This window comes from Mercenaria mercenaria, chromosome 4 (assembly GCF_021730395.1).
Source record: "Mercenaria mercenaria strain notata chromosome 4, MADL_Memer_1, whole genome shotgun sequence".
Taxonomy (NCBI): domain Eukaryota; kingdom Metazoa; phylum Mollusca; class Bivalvia; order Venerida; family Veneridae; genus Mercenaria; species Mercenaria mercenaria.
The window spans coordinates 25,225,052-25,248,871 of NC_069364.1; the positions used below are offsets into that span (position 1 = coordinate 25,225,052).

Below are 23,820 nucleotides of genomic sequence, written 5' to 3' on the forward strand. Positions count from 1 at the left end.
TAGTTGTGACCTCTCTAGAGGCCATATTTTTCAATGGATCTTCATAAAAATTGGTCAGAAGTTTTATCTTGATGATATCTAGGTCAAGTTCAAAACTGGGTCACATGAGCTCAAAAACTAGGTCACTATGTCAAATAATAGAAAAAACGATGTCATACTCAAAACTGGGTCATGTGGGAACAGGTGAGCGATTCAGGACCATCATGGTCCTCTTGTTCTTGACTATTTTATAGTCTGTCAAAATCATGTCTCTCATTTTTGAAAAAGTTTTGTATGAATATAGAACCTAAAGTGTTTACTAAATACTTTTCTGTTATGATATATTAGCTTTTGCATGTTTTTAGCTCACCTGTCACAAAGTGACAAGGTGAGCTTTTGTGATCGCGCGGTGTCCGTCGTCCGTCGTCCGTGCGTGCGTCAGTGCGTCCGTGCGTGCGTCCGTAAACTTTTGCTTGTGACCACTCTAGAGGTCACATTTTTCATGGGATCTTTATGAAAGTTGGTCAGAATGTTCATCTTGATGATATCTAGGTCAAGTTTGAAACTGGGTCAAGTGCCATCAAAAACTAGGTCAGTAGGTCTAAAAATAGAAAAACCTTGTGACCTCTCTAGAGGCCATATATTTCACAAGATCTTCATGAAAATTGGTCAGAATGTTCACCTTGATCATATCTAGGTCAAGTTCGAAACTGGGTCACGTGCCATTAAAAACTAGGTCAGTAGGTCTAAAAATAGAAAAACCTTGTGACCTCTCTAGAGGCCATATATTTCACAAGGTCTTCATGAAAATTGATCAGGAGGTTCACCTTGATGATATCTAGGTCAAGTTCGAAACTGGGTCACGTGCCTTCAAAAACTAGGTCAGTAGGCCAAATAATAGAAAAACCTTGTGACCTCTCTAAAGGCCATATTTTTCATGGGATCTGTATGAAAATTAGTCTGAGTGTTCATCTTGATGATATCTAGGTCGAGTTCGAAACTGGGTCACATGCGGTCAAAAACTAGGTCAGTAGATCTAAAAATAGAAAAACCTTGTGACCTCTCTAGAGGCCATATATTTCATGAGATCTTCATGAAAATTGGTCAGAACGTTCACCTTAATGATATCTAGGTCAAGTTCAAAAGTGGGTCACGTGCCTTCAAAAACTAGGTCAGTAGGTCAAATAATAGAAAAACCTTGTGACCTCTCTAGAGGCCATATTTTTCATGGGACCTGTATGAAAGTTGGTCTGAATGTTCATCTTGATGATATCTAGGTCAAGTTCGAAAGTGGGTCACGTGCCTTCAAAAACTAGGTCAGTAGGTCAAATAATAGAAAAACCTTGTGACCTCTCTAAATGCCATATTTTTCACGGGATCTGTATGAAAATTGGTCTGAATGTTTATCTTGATGATATCTAGGTCAAGTTCGAAACTGGGTCAACTGCGGTCAAAAACTATGTCAGTAGGTCTAAAAATAGAAAAACCTTGTGACCTCTCTAGAGGCCATACTTGTGAATGGATCTTCATGAAAATTGGTCAGAATGTTCACCTTGATGATATCTAGGTCAGGTTTGAAACTGGGTCACGTGCCTCAAAAAACTAGGTCAGTAGGTCAAATAATAAAAAAAACATTGTGACCTCTCTAGAGGCCATACTTTTCATGGGACCTGTATGAAAGTTGGTCTGAATGTTCATCTTGATGATATCTAGGTCAAGTTTGAAACTGGGTCACGTGCGGTAAAAAACTAGGTCAGTAGGTCTAAAATTATTAAAATCTTTTGACCTCTCTAGAGGCCATATTTTTCAATGGATCTTCATGAAAATTGATCTGAATGTTCACCTTGATGATATCTAGGTCAGTTTCGAAACCGGGTCACGTGCGGTCAAAAACTAGGCCAGTAGGTATAAAACTAGAAAAACCTTGTGACCGCTCTAGAGGCCATATTTTTCATGAAAATTAGTGAGAATGTTGACCTTGATGATATCTAGGTAAAATTCAAAACAGGGTCACGTACCTTCGAAAACTAGGTCAATAGGTCAAATAATAGAAAAACCTTGTTACCTCTCTAGAGACCATATTTTTCAATGGATCTTCATGAAAATTGGTCAGAATTTTTATCTTGATAATACCTAGGTCAAGTTCAAAACTAAGTCACTATGTCAAATAATAGAAAAAACGACGTCATACTCAAAACTGGGTCATGTGGGAAGAGGTGAGCGATTCAGGACCATCATGGTCCTCTTGTTATTTGAATGATTCATGTATATCTCTGCACATAAGTTATTTTATTTCAGCACATGTTTTCTGATGGGTCCAGTAAAACAGTGTAAAAAGATGTTTGCACAGACAAGAATTTTTGCAACCATTCTTGTTGTTGTATGTAATCTCTTTATTTTTGTCCTAAGAACAGTTTATTTCATGCATATACGCTCTTGATTTTTTTAGATTTGTGTGATTTTAAGACATTCAGTTCTTAAACTTATTAAGTTAAAAAAAAATGAAGAATGTGTCTATGAAATTTCAATTTTATATGTTTGTTGCTAAAACGAAAAATATAGTTTGTGGATAGTATTAGTTGAACTGCCTGTGGATGATTGCATCTGAGAATCTGCAATTTTCCAGATAATATTTAAAATGTTTGTGCAGAGTGCCTTTATTTCATTTATTCAAAAAAATCAAGCAAAATACATGATTTAAAAGATACGCTTATAACATCTAAAAACTGCCTATGACATATCCCTTCTATTACAGCTTTTACAAAGTGTAGATAAAAAGTAAAATCTTAACACTGTGACATTTCTTAATTGTTTTAGAATTTGTTGTTTTATCCGTTATTTTTGTTTTGTTTTGTAGGTCATGTTTATTTTAACATTAGTTTGTGCAATAGCGGTAAGTATAGTTTTGTTCTATGATAATGTGTATTTTCATTCAGATGAGTTAGTTCAGTTTGTGAACATTTTTTTTTTATTATTATTCTATTTTTAGCTGGACTGTTTAAATTTTTTCAAATATGAGAGCTTTCATTGTCATCCTTCCCAGTGTCAGTGTTGCAACTTCTGCAAGTTACATAACTCAAACTTTTTTTGTCAAAATTATGCCCCTTTATCAATTAAAAGAAATGGTTAAAGATCTGCATGTCAGCAGATTTTCCCTAAAAGTACCAAGCCAAATGCTTTCAAATTTCACTCATGTCTCAGATGTGGAACCAAAATTTGTAGTCCTGTTTGGCGCCATATAACCTATACCGTGTTGGTGCACCGTAAAACCCAAATGAATAAATAAATAAATCACTCATGTCTCAAGCAATATGAGTTGACCTCTGCGAGAACTCTAGTATATATTTTGTCAAAATTATGCCCCTTTTTAGCTCACCTGTCACATAGTGACAAGGTGAGCTTTTGTGATCACCCTTTGTCCGTCGTCCGTGCGTCCGTCAACAATTTCTTGTCTGCACGATAGTGGTTTCATTATTGATTTTATTTTAACCAAACTTGCACACAACTTGTATCACCATAACATGTCGGTTCCTTTCTTGAACTGGCCAGATATTATTATGGGTTCCAGAGTTATGGCCCCTGAAAGGGCCAAAAATAGCTATTTTGACCTTGTCTGCACAATAGCAGCTTCATTTATGATTTGATTTTAGTCAAACTTGCACAAAACTTGTGTCACCATAAGATCTTGATTCCTTTTTTGAACTAGCCAGATTCCGTTCTGGGTTTCAGAGTTATGTCCCCTGAAAGGGCCAGAATTAGCTATTTTGACCTTGTCTGCACAATAGCAGCTTCATTTATGATTTTATTTTAACCAAACTTGCACACAACTTGTATCACCATAAAATCTCGGTTCTTTTCTTGAACTGGCGAGATTCCATTATGGGTTCCAGAGTTATGGCCCCTGTAAGGGCCAGAATTAGCTATTTTGACCTTGTCTGCACAATAGCAGCTTCATTTATGATTTGAATTTAATCAAACTTGCACAAAACTTGTGTCACCATAAGATCTCGGTTCCTTTCTTGAACCGGCCAGATCCCATAATGGGGTCCAGAGTTATGGCCCCTGAATGGGCCAAAATTAGCTATTTTGACCTTGTCTGTACAATAGCAGCTTCATTTATTATTTGATTTTAACCAAACTTGCACACAACTTGTATCACCACAAGATCTTGCTTCCTTTCTTGAACTGGCCAGATTCCTTCTTGGGTTCAAGAGTTATGGCCCCTTAAAGGTCCAGAATCGGCTATTTTGGCTTTTGCAGCCAATTAGAGACTTCATTTATGGTTTTATTTGATACAAACTTCCAAAATATCTTCAGCAACAGTAAATCTTGGATTCCATGACAAATCAGATCCAGTCGTAGGTTCCAGAGTTATTTTATATCTGATTACCTCCCCTGATTGTAATCAAAATGGATTTATATCAGTAAGTATTTATAGGACTTATTTGAAATTTCATTATTGTTATTAGTTGGACTGAGACAATCAGGGTAGATAACTATGGACTGATTTTATGTCAAATTATCTCCCTTTATTTCAAATTAAAATGGGTATATCTCTGTAACTAATGAAGATACTGATCTGAAATTTCATTTATGCCAACATATTTATTTGGCAGATCCTTCTTTTGTTCACTTACAGTATTTTGTTTTTAGCTCACCTGAGCACGAAGTGCTCAAAGGTGAGCTTTAGTGATCACCCTGTGTCCGGCGTCCGTCGTCGTCCGTCGTCCGTCCGTCCGTCCGTCCGTCCGTCCGTCGTCAACAATTTGACTGTTAACACTCTAGAGGTCACATTTTTGACCCAATCTTAATGAAACTTGGTCAGAATGTTACCCTCAATAAAATCTTGGACAAGTTCGATATTGGGTCATCTGGGATCAAAAACTAGGTCATCAGGTCAAATCAAAGGAAAAGCTTGTTAACACTCTAGAGGTCACATTTTTGGCCCAATCTTAATGAAACTTGGTCAGAATGTTACCCTCAATAAAATCTTGGACGAGTTCGATATTGGGTCATCTGGGGTCAAAAACTAGGTCATCAGGTCAAATCAAAGGAAAAGCTTGTTAACACTCTAGAGGTCACAATTTTGGCCCAATCTTAATGAAACTTGGTCAGGATGTTACCCTCAATAAAATCTTGGACGAGTTCGATATTGGGTCATCTGGGGTCAAAAACTAGGTCACCAGGTCAAATCAAAGAAAAAGCTTGTTAACACTCTAGAGGTCACATTTTTGGCCCAATCTTAATAAAACTTGGTCAGAATGTTACCCTTAATAAAATCTTGGACGAGTTCGATATTTGGTTATCTGGGTTCATAAACTAGGTCACCAGGTCAAATCAAAGGAAAAGCTTGTTACGCTGTAGAAGCCGCATTTATGACTGGATCTTCATGAAACTTGGTCAGATTGTTAATATTGATGATCTCAAGGTCCAGTTTGAATCTGGGTCATGTAGGATAAAAAACTAGGTCACCAAGCCAAATCAAATGAAAAGCTAGTTTACACTGTAGAGGCCACATTTATGACCATACCTTAATGAAACTTGGTCAAAATGTTAATCTTGATGATCTATAGCTCAAGTTCAAATCTGGGTTAGGTGGGGTCAAAAACTAGGTCACCAGGTCATATCAAAGGAAAAGCTTGTTAACACTCTAGAGGCCACATTTATGACTATATCTTCATGAAACTTGGTCAGAATGTTAAACTTGATGATTTTTAGGGCAATTTTGAATCTGGGTCATGTCGGGTCAAAAACTAGGTCACCAGGTCAAATCAAAGGAAAAGCTAATTAACACTGTAGAGGCCACATTTATGACCATATCTTAATGAAACTTGGTCAGAATGTTAATCTTGATGATCTTTAGGTCAAGTTTAAATCTGGGTCAGATGGAGTCAAAAACTAGGTCACTATGTCATATCAAATGAAAAGCTTGTTAACACTTTAGAGGCCACATTTATGACTATATCTTCATGAAACTTAGTCAGAATGTTAAACTTGATGGTCTTTAGGTCAAGTGTGAATCTGGGTCATGTCGGGTCAAAAACTAGGTCACGGGGGTCAAATAAAAGGAATAGCTAGTTAACACTTTAGAGGCCACATTTATGACCATATCTTAATGAAACTTGGTCAGAATGTTAATCATGATGATCTATAGGTCAAGTTTAAATCTGGGTCAGGTGTGTTAAAAAACTAGGTCACTAGGTCAAATCAAAGGAAAAGCTTGTTAAGACTCTAGAGGCCAGATTTATGACTGTATCTTCATGAAACTTAATCAGAATGTTAATCTTGATGATATTTAGGTCAAGTTTGAATCTGGGTGATGTGGGGGCAAAAACTAGGTCACCGGGTCAAATCAAAGGAAAAGCTAGTTAACACTTTAGAGGCTACATTTATGACCATATCTTAATGAAACTTGGTCAGAATGTTGATCTTGATGATCTTTAGGTCAATAGGTCAGGTGAGCGATACAGGGCCTTCATGGCCCTCTTGTTTAATTACTTCCCTTTTACGTTACTATAAATAGCTTATTTTTAGTTACTTTTTTATTATTGGCCATAGGGAAAAACCGAGACCACTTTTCTGTGGTACAACATGGATGGTACCTCCAATTTTTAGGTGCTTTTTGACATATCTATACCTTGTAAGAATTTTTTTCTTCTTTTTGGTTAAATTTCTTCCCTTTGTTGTTCCTGTCCCTTGGATTTAGATATTTTTTCTGAGGACCTTCTTGTCCTCAAGTGCAATGTAATAGGTGAGCGATATAGGGCCATCATGGCCCTCTTGTTTATGAAAGTGTTGCATATAAGCAAGTTTCTCAGAAACTACTGGACTGAATGCTCTCAAATGCATCACGTCTTAGGTTTCATAAGGTGATATCACCGAGCTTGTTTATAACTCAGGCAAAATCATGCCTTTTAGTTTATTAATTTAACCCTTAGCCTTCAAAATTTCTAAAATGGACTGGGCCATCATTCAATTTTGGAAATGCCATTTATTATTCGAAGGGTGTTCACTGAAAATTTACTGACTGAATAGTGAACAGTTGGAAACTGTGATCAGCCTGCATGGACATGCAGGCTGATCTTGGTCTGCACTGGTCGCAAAGGCAGAATCACTTGCCGCCAGCAGGCTAAGGGTTTACATAGAAAGTGTATGAATGTTTGCATGTAAGCAGATCTCTCAGGAACTGTTGCACATGGATACATTCAAACTCTTTAAGTCTTTGGCATCATGAAATGGGTTCAATATCTGATTTACAGTTAACAACGTTATGCCCCTTTTTCAGCATACATGTAGAACATTTTGATAAAGCTTTTGTATATGAGTTAGTATTATTTGGAAGGCTCTCAGATTGTCAAGTACTGTAGAGTGGTTATAACATTGTGTAATTCAGCAAGAATTGTAAAAATTGCCTTAAGATGCTGAACTATATTTCCATTCTTAGCAATAGCTGTTTTACATTAAACATACATTTAATGATTAATTTGTACTAAATTGATAATTTTCATTTAAGTAGGCAAGTGACACAAATAAAATTATACCAGCTTTTGAATAGACTGTACAGATGTAGATGTGGTGTAGTTTTAGTAATGGAAGAAACTGCTGTCCAGGGTGTCTATATAAAGCCAACTGGTTTGATCATAAACCAGGGATCATGAGGTCAATCTCTTGCTCCTTTGACTAAAATTACAAATATTGGGATTAGAGCCCTGTGTGTGGGTGGTTTACACCTTGAATGCTAAAGAACTAGGGAAGCTGTTGGAATCAGAGCTTTTTCTGTACCTTGCTTTATCCGCCCACAAAAGTACAGTCTTCTGGAGGAGTAACCCACAATTATGGGCTTTCAGTAGCGACTATGAATAAGTCTAAATACAGACAAACAATGTTGTCACCAACTACTAGGTTCGGAAATGTACATACCTTTGTGCTAATCCAACAGCTTCAAACACTTGAGTTAATTTTTGCATAAAATTTTCTTTCATTTTACTGTACATTGATAATTTTTTGTTTTGTATTATATATTTTCAGCTGAAAAATGCCATTCTTACACTGATGTGCTGTATAGTACAGTTCCTGGCCTTGACCTGGTATTCCTTGTCATACATACCCTTTGCAAGGTAAGTCTTACAAATTGAAGCCTCAAATTCTTATATCTACACAGTAAGTACAGTTACCTTCTACAGAAAAAATCATTGCTATTATTTTTAGCTCGACTGTTCAAAGAATAATCCAAGCTATTCTGCTTAGACTGGCGTTGGTGTCAGCATCACAACTTGGTTAAGTTTTGCATGCAAGTACACATAGCTATCTTTTAAAGGCGTATAGCTTTAAAAGTTTTTTTGGGGGGTCACTCCATCAAAGGTCAAGGTCACAGGGGCCTGAACACGGAAAACCATTTCCGATCAATAACTTGAGAACCACTTGACCCAGGATGTTGAAACTTCATAGAATGATTGGGCATGCAGAGTAGATGACCCTTATTGATTTTTGGGTCACTTTGTTAACGGTCAAGGTCACGGGGGCCTGAACATGGATAACCATTTCCGGTCAGTAACTTCAGAACCATTTGACCCAAAATGTTGAAACTTCATATGATTATTTGACATGCAGAGTAGATGACCCCTATTGATTTTAGGGTCACTCTATTAAAGGTCAAGGTCGCAGCAGACAGAACATGGATATCCATTTCCGGTCAATAACTTGAGAACCATTTGACCTAGAACCTTCAAACATCATAGGATGATAGGACTTACAGAGTAGATGACCTCTATTGTTTTTGGGGTCACTCCATCAAAGGTCAAGGTCACAGGCGGCTGAACATAGAAAACTCTTTCCAATCAATAACTTGAGAACCATTTGACCCAGAATGTTGGAACTTCATAGGATGATTGGACATGCAGAGTAAATGACCCCTACTGATTTTCGGGTCATTCAATCAAAGGTCATGGTCACAGGGGCCTGAACATGGAAAACAGTTTCAAATTCTTTACTTGGGAACCACTAGGCCCAGAATGTTGAAACTTAGTGGAATGATTGGACATGCCAAGTAAATGATTCCTATTTTAGCCAACCATCAATTTCTCTTTGACTTTCGCTCCTGTCCCCTATTGACTTTTTGCCAGTGAGTATACCACTATGCATTGGGGGAGACATGCGCTTTTCTACAAAAGCATCTTCTAGTTTGTAATTTCTTTTGTTTCTTTTTACTGTCTGTTAGTATATATAATATTACCCTCTCCTCTGGCCCACATAACTTGCCCTTATTTAAGGGAAAACTTTCAAACCCTGATGTCAGAAAATTCTGGCCTTCGAAATATTTTCCTTGTGTGACCCGATACTAAAACTATTTAAGCAAGCAGTAAAACTCAGATGAGCAAACTAGAGCCGTCATCACCTTCGTGTTATGAATAGATCATTTAACATCTCATTAAGAAGCTGTAAATAATACTAATTTTATTATATATTGCAGAGATGCTGTGAAGAAATGTTTTGAGGGTTGTTTCTCCTGAATACCGCAAAAAACAGAACTCGGCAGCAGTATTTATATGGCATATTCACAGCAACAGTTTTTGTACAAAGTACACTTCTCATTTTGAACAATAGGATATCAGTTGATAATAATTAACTTTTTATTGTAACTTTTCTTTTTTATTTTACTTTTTGTCCATTTTGGAAATAGAATTTTCAACCTGTTTTGCTTGTTTATAGAATAAAATCTGTAAAAAGATCCTTTGGAAGCATAGAAGGCTTATTATTTTTTTTTAATGGTTCCAGGTACCGGTAATACATAAATATGTTACGTAAATCAAGCTTTTAATTTTCTGTATATGGAAGGTTTTTAACAACCTTTTAGTGATATTTTGGATGCGCATGTGTTTTAATTATGGAACTTATAATTTATTCATAATCAAAATTTACTTCATTACCTAGAGCTCAGACTATCAACTTTTATCAAAATTTGGAGTTTCATGTAAGAAAGGAATATTTTGCAAGTTTTGCTGAGAAATAATGCTGGAATTAGCATCTTAATTATTCAGATTTATGTTGCTTAGGCATTCATTGAAATATAACACAGCAGCTGCAGAAATTGATTTTTAAGACGGAGATAATTGAGAGTTTTAAAAAATTGGCAAAGCAACAAATTTTGAGAGGAAAACATCCCCATATGTTTGAACTGTTACAAAATTAAAAATGAAAGTCTAGTTTTTATGAGATAAGAATGTCAAGAGACTATAATACAGCTTTCATTTTAAATTTTTTTTGAATAATTGCAAATTTCATATTTTTTACATTATAACATTTTATGATCCAAAGAAGGATATTGTGTTTGTTTTGTTTTGTTGCACAGTCTTTAAGGGAGAAACAGAAATCCGGATGAGAAAATTAGATTTGTACAAAATGTTGAAATTGTATTTTATCTGAACTGGAATTGAATATGAATTATATAATAATAATAATTATTTAAATATTATAGTGAATGTATCAATAACAGTTGTAGTTGAAAAATCAAGATCTAAAGCCCCTTTGAATGTGTTTGTCATGAGAAGGGTACAAAATAAACACAACTTTGCCATACGAATGCCACAAGAATCAGTTACTCTTTAAACAGAGGGATTTTTTATTTGTATGGATTTCCTTTAAAGTACCAGTCATGTGTCCAAGTGCTCTAATGAGCTCTTGCATAAAAAATAGACACTTATTGACACAAAGTATTGCCTGTTACTTGCTTATTTATTGTCTGCCAAAAAAAGCTATATCCAACTGTTATGGGTATTTCTGTAGTTAAATGTAATTACATTTGTTTTACTATACAGCTAGATCACAATGAAGTGTCTTAATATGCACAATTTCCTGTCTGATGGAGATATAGACAGCTATCTGTAATATATATTATGATTTGGCTGGGTGTGAGTTTTGGAGGACATGCTCTCTTGTTGGTTAGATATCTTCCCTGACCGGTTTCGTTCAGCTGTTGTGAACTTCTTCAGAGGACTTGACCATAATGACTAGGCAAGTTTGTTTGCATTATGTGCAGTGTGATGCAGCATCATACTGCACATCATGCAGATCATAATCATTGAGATCATGCATTGTGACCCAGAGACAGCAAATAACACAAAAATATAAGATGTAACAAGTAATACTCTGGGATCCATGAGCTTCGTACTATCAACCCAGTAGGGATCATTATTTCCAGACAGAATGGGAATACTCAGCCACTTCATTTATCCTATCTGTAATATATACAAGTAACTTTAAATGAACTGCTTAATAGATGACTGAGCCGCGCCATGAGAAAACCAACATAGTAGCTGTGCGACCAGCATGGATCCAGACCAGCCTGCGCATCCGATAAAGTGAACAGCATGGATCCTGACCAGACTGCGCAGATGTGCAGGCTGGTCTGGATTGATGCTGGTCGCAAAGCCACTATGTTGGTTTTCTCATGTTCTTATACATGGTGAGAAGCATTATCAAAAGGTCCAGGTCATCCTCATGCGGGTTAACCTGCTGTTTATTGTGTTATGTTCTAACTTTTCATCATGAACAAATTATTCACTCCAACATGGAATTAACCTTTAGCCTGCTAGATTTGTATAATGAACTGGTCCATCATTCAATTTGGGCAGTACCATTTATTACTAAAATTTGAAGGGGTGTTTACTGAAAATTTACTGACTGAATAGCGAACAGTGCAGGCCATGATCAGACTGCATGGATGTGCAGGCTGATCTTGGTCTGCACTGGTCGCAAAGGCAGAATCACTTCCCACTAGCAGGCTAAGGGTAAAGTAATTTTTAAGGTTTCATAAACAACATTTACCTATAAAATGATATTTCAGTGTGATACAGCTGTATATGTGTTTTGTTGGGAACAAATATTTCTGCTATAATATTAGTGTTGTCTATTTAAGTGATAATTATGTTGAATGAAGTGCTGTTATTGATTGTTATAGGGAGTGTTACTATGCTACCATAATAAAATGTTATTATATGATTACATTGTATATATAATCACCAGTCCGTAGGTGTATGTATATGCTATATGTGTAGTCTATATAAAATACATATTTACTGGGCTAAAGTCAAAACTTTTCAGACCGGAATGGCAAGTGTTTGAAACATCATTGAAGGTCCTTCTAAATTTCTACATTATGTAGAAATTGCAGAGAACTTTTTTTGCAGAAATAAATATATACTAGTTTTAAAGTAATAAACACTGGACCTCTACATGTATTCTCCTATGTTAAAGAATTTTGTCATATTTTACTGCTTTCCCTGTACATTGTTGAATTTGGCATTATACCTAGATAATAACTTTCCATACATAATGGCTTGTTTAAGAGAAATAAAGTTCTTGTCAAATTTGTTTTTTTTGGCTTGGTACTCTTCAAAGTACATTTGTATGTCTCCATATTGTACAGAACAATGTTGTATAATTGAATATCTATGAGACTATACAGTACATGTTTAAAATTTTCATAATTCCTCACTATGCTGTATGATATACCATAGTTACATGAAATAGTCTGTCTATCAGTTGTCATCATTTCATGTTTACTAATAGTGCTAATATCATGTGATAATATGAAGACATTCTATTTTCATATTGTAAATTAGTTTTCAGAGGTGCTCTGCTGTTTGGTTGTCATGGTAACTATCCGCTATATTAACTTTTATGAGAAGGTGTTGTAAAATACTTTATTTTGGTGAATTTTATTTTGGCTAATACTTGCAGGTTTCATTCCTGGCAAATTCAAAGATTTTATGACAAAAGTGATACCAGTTTGTAACAGTTAACACACAATATATCCAGATGTAGTGTTGCTTTCATTTTTTCAACATGGCAAATTCAACATTTCACAAATAAATAAAATGTGACCTATCAGAGCTAAGTGGCAGAATAAAGTTTATGCAGATTTAAAGTATTGACAGTCATTCTATGAATAAATTTAATTTTCTTTCCATTTAGTCTCTTTATGATAAGATTGATAGTATTTTTTTTTCAAATATATTAATGTATTTTGCTATTAATCATGCATGTATATTTTACCTAACAGACAAAGTGTGTCTCTATTATTGTACATATTTATCCTCATGCCCAGACTTTCTCTCATATACTGTTCTTTTTATAATTATTTTTGCATGCTTGTGTTAAAAAAGTCAGGTATTATATTTTACAAAATTTTCTGTTACTTGTTTTTAACACAAACTACAACCCCTTTATCTAACATTTTTAGAGTTCTTAGTTTGGTTCAAAAAATGATAAAGGATGTTAAATAAGTCAATATAATGGTACTTTTCTCTAAGTTATTGATATACACTTTTGTAGAATAAAGTTACTGAATTGTATAAAAAGCATACATTCAATGTTGCCATCAAAGTCTATTTCAAGTATTTCTTTCCTAAAATTATCTACCACCTTGTGTGATACTGTCAGTTAGATATTATTATCAGTTGATATACTAAATGTATAATTCTTTCTTTTCCTGTGCTTGTTGAAATAACACTGTGCATTTTTTCGCTCACCTGTCACAAAGTGACAAGGTGAGCTTTTGTGATCGCGCGGTGTCCGTCGTCCGTCCGTCAGTCCGTGCGTGCGTGCGTCCGTCCGTCCGTCCGTCCGTAAACTTTTGCTTGTGACCACTCTAGAGGTCACATTTTTCATGGGATCTTTATGAAAGTTGGTCAGAATGTTCATCTTGATGATATCTAGATCAAGTTCGAAACTGGGTCACGTGCCATCAAAAACTAGGTTAGTAGGTCTAAAAATAGAAAAACCTTGTGACCTCTCTAGAGGCCATATATTTCACAAGATCTTCATGAAAATTGGTCAGAATGTTCATCTTGATGATATCTAGGTCAAGTTCGAAACTGGGTCACGTGCCCTCAAAAACTAGGTCAGTAGGTCTAAAAATAGAAAAACCTTGTGACCTCTCTAGAGGCCATATATTTCACAAGATCTTCATGAAAATTGGTCAGAACGTTCACCTTGATGATATCTAGGTCAAGTTCGAAAGTGGGTCACGTGCCATCAAAAACTAGGTCAGTAGGTCAAATAATAGAAAAACCTTGTGACCTCTCTAAAGGCCATATTTTTCATGGGACCTGTATGAAAGTTGGTCTGAATGTTCATCTTGATGATATCTAGGTCAAGTTCGAATCTGGGTCATGTGCCATCAAAAACTAGGTCAGTAGGTCTAAAAATAGAAAAACCTTGTGACCTCTCTAGAGGCCATACATTTCATGAGATCTTAATGAAAATTGGTCAGAATGTTCACCTTGATGATTTCTAGGTCAAGTTCGAAAGTGGGTCACGTGCCATCAAAAACTAGGTCAGTAGGTCAAATAATAGAAAAACCTTGTGACCTCTCTAGAGGCCATATTTTTCATGGGATCTGTATGAAAGTTGGTCTGAATGTTCATCTTGATGATATCTAGGTCAAGTTTGAAAGTGGGTCACGTGCCTTCAAAAAGTAGGTCAGTAGGTCAAATAATGAAAAAACGTTGTGACCTCTCTAGAGGCCATATTTTTCATGGGATCTGTATGAAAGTTGGTCTGAATGTTTATCTTGATGATATATAGCTCAAGTTTGAAACTGGGTCAACTGCGATCAAAAACTAGGTCAGTAGGTCTTAAAATAGAAAAACCTTGTGACCTCTCTAGAGGCCATACCCTTGAATGGATCTTCATGAAAATTGGTCAGAATGTTCACCTTGATGATATCTAGGTCAAGTTTGAAACTGGGTCACGTGCCTTAAAAAACTAGGTCAGTAGGTCAAATAATAAAAAAACCTTGTGACCTCTCTAGAGGCCATACTTTTCATGGGATCTGTATGGAAGTTGGTCTGAATGTTCATCTGGATGATATCTAGGTCAAGTTTGAAACTGGGTCAACTGCGGTCAAAAACTAGGTCAGTAGGTCTAAAATTATTAAAATCTTTTGACCTCTCTAGAGGCCATATTTTTCAATGGATCTTCATGAAAATTGATCTGAATGTTCACCTTGATGATATCTAGGTCAGTTTCGAAACTGGGTCACGTGCGGTCAAAAACTAGGCCAGTAGGTATAAAAATAGAAAAACCTTGTGACATCTCTAGAGGCCATATTTTTCATGAGATCGTCATCAAAATTACTGAGAATGTTCACCTTGATTATATCTAGATAAAGTTCAAAACAGGGTCACGTACCTTCGAAAACTAGGTCAATAGGTCAAATAATAGGAAAACCTTGTGACCTCTCTAGAGACCATATTTTTCAATGGATCTTCATGAAAATTGGTCAGAATTTTTATCTTGATAATATCTAGGTCAAGTTCAAAACTGGGTCACATGAGCTCAAAAACTAGGTCACTATGTCAAATAATAGAAAAAACGACGTCATACTCAAAACTGGGTCATGTGGGAAGAGGTGAGCGATTCAGGACCATCATGGTCCTCTTGTTTTATATATATAAAAGCCAAAGTTACCTTATACACCTATAATCTGCTATGTTCTGCGGGTACATTTACGCTGAGAGAGGTATGAAATGCTGAATACTGTTGATGCTAGATTTAATTGTGTGACAATGCATTGCTCTCCGTCATTTTGTTGCCATTTAATTTTTTTGTTATGGATGACATTTGACAGTTTCAGTGTGATTACAAAATCTCTGTATTTAACGTAAATATTCTTTGGCCGTTTATAGCTCAAACAAACAAGGCTTTCTGTACCAGCCAAGAAAAGCCAAAATTGCAAAGGGAGAGAATACATTATCATGTGGAAATTGCTGATTGCTATAAAGAGTTCACTACCTTTAGACTGTTTATTAGAAGATTATCGATTGTTTATAAAAAATTGGTTAATTCACTGGCTGTGTAATGGTTTCCTGGTACAAAAGTATGTGTAAATAAAATGTCTGATATATTTGTTTGACTAAATATTGTTCTTCATGCAACAGACTTACAAATTAAATAAATGAAAGTGTTTCAGATACTTTTTATCTCGACTTTTTGAAGAAAAAGTAGAGCTATTGCACTCGTCCCAACGTTGCCATGGCCGTCTGCATCGGCATCGCTGTTGGTAAAGTTTTTGATAAAGTCATATATCTCTGTTACTATCAAAGCTATTGACTTGAAACTTAAAATATTATTTTCTATCAAATTCTGCACCAGGAGAAACAATCCCCATCACTCTGTTTGAATTTTGACATGTTAAGCCCCGTTTTAACTTAGATTTTTTTGGTTAAAGTCTTTGATAAGTCATATATCTCTGTTACTATCAAAGCTTTAGACTTGAAACTTAAAATAGTTATTAGCTTGACTTTTCGAAGAAAATGTAGAGCTATTGCACTCGCCCCAGCGTCGGCATCGGCATCAGTGTCGCCGTTGGTTAAAGTTTTTGATAAAGTCAAATATCTCTGTTACTATCAGAGCTATTGACTTGAAACTTAAAATAGTTATTTACTATTGTTGTGTATTTATGAGAGACAAACACTGCATTTTTTTACTTACAGTCTTTAATATATATAACGTATAAACTCAATAAGATGCAATCGTGAACTACTCACTATATGGTTAACATTATTACAATATACCTACTGTAGCACTTTAGCTATGCCCTAAAGATGTGGTTTCATGTGTCTATTATACATGATATATAACATATTTCTCCCCTTTTTAATTTGAAAGTCACAACATTCAAATATCAGTCAAAACATTGCATAAGCATAATGTTGAATTCAACAAAAGAAAAACATGAATGAAATATTTCCAAACAATGATTCATTTCTGTAAAATTTCCCATGTACTTGTTTACTTGAACTAATTTGTAGTAAAATGAGATAAGTCCTCGGTTTCAGTCTATTGTTCTAATATACCTACTGTAGCACTTTAGCTACGCCCTAAAAGTGTGGTTTCATTTGTCTGTTATACATGATATATAACAACTATCACAGATCTACACCAGGAGAAATAATCCCCATAACTCTGATTTGAATTTTGACAGATTTATGCCCCTTTTTAACTTAGAAATTTCTTGTTAAAGTTTTTGATAAATTCAGATATCTCTGTTACTGTCAAAGCTTTTGACTTGAAACTTGAAATAGTTATTTACTATCACAGTCTACACCAGGAGAAACAATTCTCGTAACTCTGATTTGAATTTTGAGAGTATGCCCCTTTTAAACTTAGATTTTTTTGGTTAAAGTTTTATATAACGTCCAATATCTCTGTTACTGGCAAAGCTGTTGACTTGAAACTTAAAGTAGTTATTTACTATCAAAGGCTACACCATAAGAAACAATCCCCATAACTCTGATTAGAATTTTGACAGATTTATGACCCTTTTACTGGCAAAGCTCTAATTCAGAGTCAAGCACTGAGAAAAGTCGACTGTGCTGTCTTTCATCATCGCTTACATCATCTGATACAAGGGTCGTAACTCTTGTACCAATATTTTATGAATTATGTAGGGACCCATTTTTACTTAGAATTTCAGGTTAAGTTTGAATTACTTTCACAGGTCATGCATTCTCCAGTCACTTGAAGTCACAAGGGCATTCCTTTGACCTGACACCAAGTCAGTAGAGGCTATATATAGACAGCCATGCTATAAGATTTTGTGACCGTGAGCATTATTCAGCTTTTGATCAAAAATCATTTTGACTACTGATTCCTAAAACAGTATTGGTAGGCTTACGACTCGCCCTGTGAAATTTGACAGTCCTAGGCCAAAGTATTCTGACGTTATTGATTGAAAACCATTTTCAGTCTCCAGGCCACTAGTGACAGCATGCAATAATGCTTTGGTGTTTGACTACTGCAAGGCAAAGTGTTCTCCAGTTTTGACCACAGGTAATTATATTTGGAACTTTGACTACTGAGGTCAAAACGTTCATAACCAAATTGTCTACCAACTGATGGACAGACCAACCAACTGACAATGAGCAAAACAATAATTATACATGTACCTCTCTTTGAAGAAGGTGGTTGAGGGGTGAGGCCAGAGAGCTGATTTTTTTTTAAACAAGACTGAGTCAAACGTCCTTTACAACAGTAAAAGTTTGTAGTTATTTTTTTTTAGCTCACCTGAGCACGAAGTGCTCAAAGGTGAGCTTTTGTGATCGCCCTGTGTCCGTCGTCCGTCGTCGTCCGTCCGTCCGTCATCAACAATTTGACTGTTAACACTCTAGAGGTCACAATTTTGGCCCAATCTTATTGAAACTTGGTCAGAATGTTACCCTAAATAAAATCTTGGACGAGTTAGATATTGGGTCATCTGGGGTCAAAAACTAGGTCACCAGGTCAAATGAAAGGAAAAGCTTGTTAACACTGTAGAGGTCACAATTTTGGCCCAATCTTAATGAAACTTGGTCAGAATGTTACTCTCAATTAATTCTTGGACAAGTTTGATATTGGGTCATCTGGGGTCAAAAACTAGGTCACCAGGTCAAATGAAAGGAAAAGTTTGTTAACACTCTAGAGGTCACAAATTTGGCCCAATCTTGATGAAACTTGGTCAGAGTGTTACTTACAATTAAATCTTAGATGAATTCGATTTTGGGTCATCTGGGATCAGAAACTAGGCCACCAGGTCAAATCAAAGGAAAAACTTGTTAACACTCTAGAGGTCACAAATTTGGCCCAATCTTATTGAAACTTGGTCAGAATGTTACCCTCAATAAAATCTTGGACGAGTTCGATATTGGGTCATCTGGGTTGAAAAACTAGGTCACCAGGTCAAATCAAAGGAAAAGCTTCTTAACACTGTAGAGGCCACATTTATGACTATATCTTCATGAATCTTTGTCAGAATGTTTATCTTGATGGTCTCAAGGTCCAGGTTGAATCTGGGTCATGTAGGATCAAAAACTAGGTCACCAGATCAAATCAAAGGAAAAGCTAGTTAAAACTGTAGAGGCCACATTTATGACCATATCTTAATGAAACTTGGTCAGAATGTTAATCTTGATGATCTATAGGGCAAGTTTTAATCTGGGTCAGATGAGGTCAAAAACTAGGTTACTAGGTCAAATCAAAAGAAAAGCTTGTTAACACTCTAGAGACCACATTTATAACTTTATCTTCATGAAACTTAGTCAGAATGTTAATCTTGATGATCTTTGGGTCAAGTTCGAATCTGGGTCATGTGCGGTCAAAAACTGGGTCACCGGGTCAAATCAGAGGAAAAACTAGTTAACACTTTAGAGACAACATTTATGACCATATCTTAATGAAACTTGGTCAGAATGTTAATCTTGATGATCTTTAGGTCAATAGGTCAGGTGAGCGATACAGGGCCTTCATGGCCCTCTTGTTATTTATGTTAAACAGATAAAGAGAACGCTAGAAATGACTTGAGTACTGAGTGACATCTGTTTGTCATTGAATCGGTGATCTATATAACCAAAATTTGAAAATATTTACTTAATAAATGAGAAAATAGCTTGTGTTTTGTTTGTGTTGATTTTCTCCTGCTATGTGATAAATAAAGTACGACCTTTAAAACTCATTTGGACATTAATTAATACGAGGTGTGTTTGGTAAGTTCCCGGAAAAGTGCTCTCATTTCTTCGCGTGTCATGAAAAATCGACGAAATTGTATGATGTAGATAAAGGAACGTATTGTTGATATTTACTTTGGACAAGTAATTAACTAAATACTAGTCCACATGCCAACGTTATGTGGTTTTATCCGGCCTAATTTTGTGTTCCCGTGTTCTGCATACGCTATAACATTACTTGCTACCCAAACTTTTATGCAAAAATTTTAGAACCCGGGTCTCCCGAAACATGACTGCTCAGAGTCTGTTTTAAAACTATAAAAACGGTAAAATTTAATATGAATAAACGGGAGGGTAGTGATAGCAAGGAACCTAAGCTTCCAATTATGTCACGGTGCACAACTTGACAGTAGGCACAGGCTCTCCATAACCAATTGACAACTTTCCCACTTCACTGAACTTATTTAACTATTTATCAAACAGTTGAAACGGGCTTAAACCAAATAAGAAAAAATATTTGATAATGCAACAAGCCGTTACATATAAAGGCTGCAAATAAATTTAAATCTTAACGTCATACAGAGGATAAAGTGCATCCATTATTGGATCAAAAACCGTGCTCCTCACGAGACGTAAATAGACTAGTTATCAAATTAAAGTTTATGTGTGGAACATACATTTTACAATAAAAAAGAGCTATGTTTCATCAGAACCAAATAGATGGAACATGTAAGGTCTGTGATAGTGAAATTGAAACAATGGAACATTTCATATTCCGATGTCCGGTGCTCTCCCCAATACGAGATCCTGTTCTTCTCGACTTGATCCACGAACTTGAAACTGTTGGTGCTGTACATGGTGGGACCAGTCAAATTAAAATAATCATTGACTGTACTCATCTCTGTCAGGATTTAAAAATCAATCACTCAAGGCTACGTGTGTTAGAAAAAATAGAATTCCAGTGTAGAAGACTTGTTCAACTTACATGGTGAGAGTTATAGATATTTGACCGTAATTAAGAAATCAGAAAATAGTATTAACAAAAAGCGCAAAACGGCGCCGGCCAAGAAGCTCCCAAAGTAAAATAAATTTATTTGACAACAATTTTAGTGTTTTTTTTTTTATATATAAATCTGTGGAACAGTTTTTACACGCTACTTTGTCATTCCGCTCGAAAGAAAGATTTTGGCATGATTTTTGCATAAGGTAAGCATTCCTTCGGCGAACAGTCGGAGTACATCACCGAATAGGAGTGCCTTTTAAGGATTTCTTTTCATGAACCGCTGGATAGATCTTTATCAAACTTAATTGGGGCCCCTTTTAGAGACTGCTAAAGCTAAGACTAGAAAACCATTTTAACAACTTCTCATGAACTGCTTGATCGATCTTCATCATACATGGTCTGGAGCATCACTTTAAGGTCTTCTACCAAATTTGTTCCAATGGGGGTACTACACCCCTTTAAGGGGCCACTATACCTAAAATAGAAATAACTTAAATGATTTGTTCACCGAACTTGGTCAGGAGCAAGGTGAGATGGTAAAGGCTCTCTTCAGGTGAGCGACTTATGCCCATTTGGGCCTCTTGACAAATTAATCAAATGGTTCTGCTTGGCCCATTTTAGTGGCCACCTGAGCTAAGAATAGACAAAAACTTTAAACAACTTGTTCTCATTATTACGACTACATGTCCGTCATCATTAAACCTGGTCTGTATCATCCTTGCAATTTAAGAACCTCTGTCATATCTGTTCAAATATGGTTTTGATTGGTCCCATTTCCAGAGTTAGGAAAAAAGCCTTTAAACGACTTCCTGTCATGAAGCAATTGATGGATTTTCACCAAACTTGGGCTGTAGCAACGTATGGACTTGACACAGGTTTATTCAACTGATAATGCCTGGCCCCCTTTAGGTGCTACCATGAAGAGATAAAGTAGGAAATGTTTGACGAATTCTTCTCATGAACCACGTGATGAATTTTCACCAAACTTTGGCTATAGTATCCGTGTATATATAATGTCCTGTCTCAACCGATTTTTAAATGGGTGAAATTGATCCATTTTATTCACTACTAAAGCCAAAAATAATAGAAAATCCTTTAAAAATATCTCTTCATGAACCGCTTGAAAGATCGCCTCCTTGGATGGACCGGCCCACATATATACTCAGTTTTATTCAGCTCCTGCTAGGGACCACGAAAGCTAAAAGAACAGAAAATCATTTTAAACAATTTTTAGTCAGGAAGCATGTGATGTATTTCCAGTAAACTTATATATATATATATATATATATATATATATATATAGTTTATGGCATCATTGAACGGCTCGCTCTCATTTTTGTTTAAGTGCGGCTTTTCTTAGAGCTAAAAACAACAAAAACTTTCAAATAACGTCTCATGAACCGTTTGATGGTTTGTCACCCGTTTTTACCTATAGCATCTTTTTATAGTCCTTTCTCAATGTTATTCCGATGGTTCTGCTTCAAAAGCACTTTTATCGATTGTCAGATCTAAATAAAGATCCTTTGAACAACTTCATGTATAAACGAGTATTTTATAAACGCGCATATATGGTCCAAAAACAATCTATTTTCCATGGGTTGGTTTATTTGTTACCTGGTTACAGTGGTTACATAGGTTACAGCAATATAGATCATAATCAAACTTCATGTTTAATCCTATTTTCAATGGGTTGGTTAAAAGTAACCTGGTTACAGTGGTTACATACATATTTAGTGGTGTTCTACCCTAGAACGGAAAATTGTACTTCTACACCGCTGAAATTGCCCGGCTGAAGTGATCGATCAGAAAAAAAGATTGATTTGTGAAAAAATCAGGTTTTATGGTTACTACGTATAGTTAGGTTTGTTCTTTTATATTCCATATTTTTTACTAACTTACTTGCAGTGTGAAGCATTGACGGGAATGTGAAAGATGACTAATTTTATAAGTAATTGTAGTTCGGATAATTCAGGGATACGGACACATGCGATGTTGGTCATTGACTCATTCTTTTTTTAGATTATTTTAGTACAATGGTATTTTTTAATTGCAAACATGGAAAGTACTGAGGCTTTTCATTGCCTCCGCTGTCGATCGCCAATGTCACCATTTGCGATAATTTTAAGAATTTGGTGTTAAATTTTGTGAATTGGCGAAAACAAGTGGCGCATAGTTTTTTTTGGTCGTCAGGGTTCTGCGGAGGATCAAAAATGGTGAGGACACATGTCCCCTTGGTATGAAAAATGTGGGAACATTTTCAAAATCTTGAGGACAAAAACATGTCATTGAAATTTGACAGTAACATTACTAAAATTCAGGTCTTTAATGTAGTCTAGACAACCATTGATACTTCTTTTTTATCAGCTCTCCTGAAATTTTGTGTCACTTTCCTTTTTGGCTTCATCCGAATTTTCTGCACCCTTTGTGGTTTGATTTTGTGACGCATTTTCAGATTTGGAGACAGTTAGTGTCGAATAGTCAACAGACTTTAAGCAGTTAACAGACACACTTTCAGTTTCACCTGCCAAGATAGTGGGTGGAGAACGGTAAACAACATCAGGTTTGTGTGGTCTATCGGGATTTTTATGAAGTGACATGAAGTACTAGGCTGTTAATCGTTAGTCTGAATGTTTTTATTATTTTTACGCGAGATTCTCGCGATATCACGGCCTCGGCAGAACCCTGGTCATTCATGTTTTTTTCAGTAAATGATATTTAAGTGGGTCAAGAATTGGTTCTCAGTACACTAGTTTACCTAGGCGCTGGTTGTGAATAAAATCGATAACCAGCCTAGGCGGTGTATTTGTCAATTTGGCTATTGATGTTGATTGACACTTTGAGAAGATAATTGCTTAAAAGAATGTGTGAATTGATAATTAATCAGTTAAAAAAACATCTGCCAACTTGTATATTTGATTTTGAAGTGTGCCGAGGATTCACCAAAATTAACGACAGTTATCATGGTTATGGCGTACTTTATGTGTTTGGATTTTTACAAAAAGATGGACATGTATGTTTGTGACATGCAGTTGTATGACAAATTTTTAATTAGTGCAAAAGATACATTAAGTTTGTTACTTTTTGCAAACATTTTAGATACATTTCTAATTCATCAATTATCCTAAAAGATTTTAGCGTTGCCTGCTTAAGTTTTATGTTTAGGTCAGCTTTTCTCCTAAACTATCAAAGCTATTGCTTTGAAACTTGCAACACTTGTTCACCATCATAAGCTGACCCTGTACAGCAAGAAACATAACTCCATCCTGCTTTTTGCAAGATTTATGGCCCCTTTTGTACTTAAGAAAATATCAGACATACTTGGTTAAGTTCTATGTTTAGGTCAACTTTTCTCCT

General features: G+C 35.7%; 1 protein-coding gene across 1 annotated transcript in view; it reads left to right on the forward strand.

Moving 5' to 3' along the window:
• Positions 1-15,955, forward strand: part of LOC123551291 (vesicle transport protein SFT2B-like) — a 33,145-nt gene extending 17,190 nt beyond the window's left edge. The window contains exons 4-7 of the mRNA XM_045340121.2: positions 2,278-2,359; positions 2,837-2,872; positions 8,008-8,096; positions 9,449-15,955. Of these exons, the coding sequence (XP_045196056.1) occupies positions 2,278-2,359; positions 2,837-2,872; positions 8,008-8,096; positions 9,449-9,488 (247 nt within the window). The 3' untranslated portion in view covers positions 9,489-15,955. The remainder of the gene's footprint in view (positions 1-2,277; positions 2,360-2,836; positions 2,873-8,007; positions 8,097-9,448) is intronic.
• The last annotated feature ends 7,865 nt before the right edge of the window (positions 15,956-23,820 follow it).